Genomic DNA, 2,380 nt, shown 5'->3' with positions numbered 1-2,380 from the left:
TAGATACTCAAACTTTATAAAGAAGAACCACCACCTATGCATGTTTTTATTATAATAAAACGTATATTGTAGTACACCATTCAACTGCAAAAAATATATACACCAACACCACACCTATTTTTTCTGAAGTTTAAAGATCGGATTTTTTGTGTAATATTGCTAACAGATGGCAGACAGTCAGACAGACTGTAATTATTACTATTATTATTATTGGAAAACTACTCAGTGTTGTAGTAGAGATGGTTTTCCACATTTTGCAGTTTTTTTATTTATTTATTTCTGCAATACTCTTTCTATTTCTTTAGGTCCACTCATAGAAGTTTCTTAGGTTTGTCATATCCAAAAAGTCTGAAGTCAACTTCGTACTGTTTGTAGAGTTGTCTCCGCCACTCGTAAGGAATGTTGTCGAAATACTTTCGCTCCCAGCTGTTTTTAGTTTGGTTCCGGTCACTCACAGGGAAATTGACCACATTGTCCACACGCAGAATCCGCAGCAAGTGCTCAGCATCCTCGTCCAGTGTCTCCAGCTTGCCCACAAAGTCATAGTTTATCTGGCAGGGGTGGCACATGCGGTAGATCTGTTTCCAGTGAGGCTCATAAGGATTCCTCCTCTCTGTCTTGGGGTCCAGAAGGTACTGGATGAAGTGAGAGAATTTCAGCCTAATACCAGCCGCTAGGGCTTCCCTAATTGAAGCTGGAGGTCTGGGGTACTTTCCGTATTTTTGAAGCATGCCCCTGGCGTACATCTTATAGAACACGTCATTGGTCTCCTCAAACTTGTTCCGGAAGGCGGAGATGAGCCTGACGAAGGGGTCTCTGACAAACAGGAACTTGGTGTACTTCTGCAGCTTGGTCTTCAGCATGTGCCGTGAGAAACTGCCGTAGCGCTTCTTGAACTTGTCAAAGGTGAGGTGCAGGTTTTGTTCGTGGATCGTGTCTTGGGGAATATTCTGGGGGTCATGGTAAACCACACCACCAACTTGTTTCTCACTCAGCACAGCCATAACGCTCTTCCAGTTGGTGCAGGCCACCTTTGGCACAAAGCAGTAGATGATCTCGTGGCGGTCGTCCACAATGAAGTTTTTCAATTCCGTGTCGGGAATGTCGTCAAACTTTCGATTCTTTCCGGGGAACATGCTGTTGGCACTGCAGATGCTACGCAACCTCTCTTTACGCTCCTTTTGCCTTTGTTTGAGCTTCTGTGAAATAGGGCTCAAGTGAATTTTCCACTCACGCCTGAGAAGAACTTTGTCCGACTTAGATGAGTTGGGCTGGTGCTGAGTGTTCCCAGACAGGTGCTGCTCACTAAGCTGCTCCGTAGGGTCCTTTATGTCGTCCAGGAACTGGTTGACAAAGGCATCGCTGACTGACAGGAAGGAAGGCTCTTTGTCTGCTGGCTCAGTGTTCTGGGGACCTCTCTCTAGCTGCTCTCCGGCATGGGGGCCAGATGTGGCGCTGTACAGTGTGGTCAAGGTGACTGTTCCCATAACGTTCCAGTAGGTGGCGATCAAAAGCACCATGAACATGGTCAACAGGATCAGAAGGATCCATACCCGCTTGGACCTCATATTCTCTGGTGATTCTCTGATCCTCAAAGTAGGGCCTATAAAACCTGTCAATGGGCTTGAGGTAGAGGGATGGAGAATGGAGGAGAAATATAAAATTCACTGTCAGTAACAAAGAAACACAGTAACTGAAAGTCAAAGANTTCATAAGGATTTCAATTTTTCGATTTCTATTTTATTCGCACATAATTTTTTTCTGCGAGACATCCGATATACCGACGTTCGATATACCTTGAATAAAATCATGTGCACGTGTACAACACCCATGTGTAGAAGCTAGTAGCATGCGCAAAGCCATGTGAAGTTTGCAGCAAGTAATTTCTCCAACCAATCGATTAAACTGGTTCTAAGACTAAACATGAGAGAGTCAAATGTCAACCCTCCTGTTTTTCACGGTAAACTCTGTCTATGATTTCTTTCCTGTTCTCTCCTCCATTTGTTATTTCCCTGCAATTATCCCAATTTTTCACATTATCAAAAAAAAAAAACATCCCAGTAATTTTCCCCAGTGTCAATGGGGGTTGAAATAGTTTCATGTATTCAAGCTTTTTTAGTGATATGACAAAGGCTATTGATAATGTACCAAAAAACTGAGAATTGTACATAACCATTTGTATGAAATGGACGAAAGTATTTGCTTTAAGTAAACAATGAGAAACTGATTTTATTTTGATTTTATTTTTATCATGTGCACAGGAAACACCAGGGAGTGACAATTGAACAAAAAGTATTATTCTGTTGTGAGAAATGTACAAAACCAATTGAGAAAAACTGTATTTTGGTTCATTACATTTATATAGAAAACATTTATACAA

At 41.9% G+C, this 2,380-nt stretch overlaps 1 protein-coding gene across 1 annotated transcript; it reads right to left on the bottom strand.

Moving 5' to 3' along the window:
* Positions 1 to 309: 309 nt before the first annotated feature.
* LOC134442473 (carbohydrate sulfotransferase 12-like) lies at positions 310 to 1,568 on the bottom strand. The gene has a single exon (XM_063192627.1). The coding sequence runs from the start codon at positions 1,566 to 1,568 to the stop codon at positions 312 to 314; it is 1,257 nt and encodes a 418-aa protein (XP_063048697.1). The 3' UTR covers positions 310 to 311.
* Between the last annotated feature and the right edge of the window lie 812 nt (positions 1,569 to 2,380).

Source organism: Engraulis encrasicolus, unplaced genomic scaffold (assembly GCF_034702125.1).
Source record: "Engraulis encrasicolus isolate BLACKSEA-1 unplaced genomic scaffold, IST_EnEncr_1.0 scaffold_167_np1212, whole genome shotgun sequence".
In the NCBI taxonomy this organism is placed as follows: domain Eukaryota; kingdom Metazoa; phylum Chordata; class Actinopteri; order Clupeiformes; family Engraulidae; genus Engraulis; species Engraulis encrasicolus.
The sequence above is the reverse complement of the archived record's forward strand: the minus strand, read 5'-3'. Positions and strand labels throughout refer to the sequence as shown.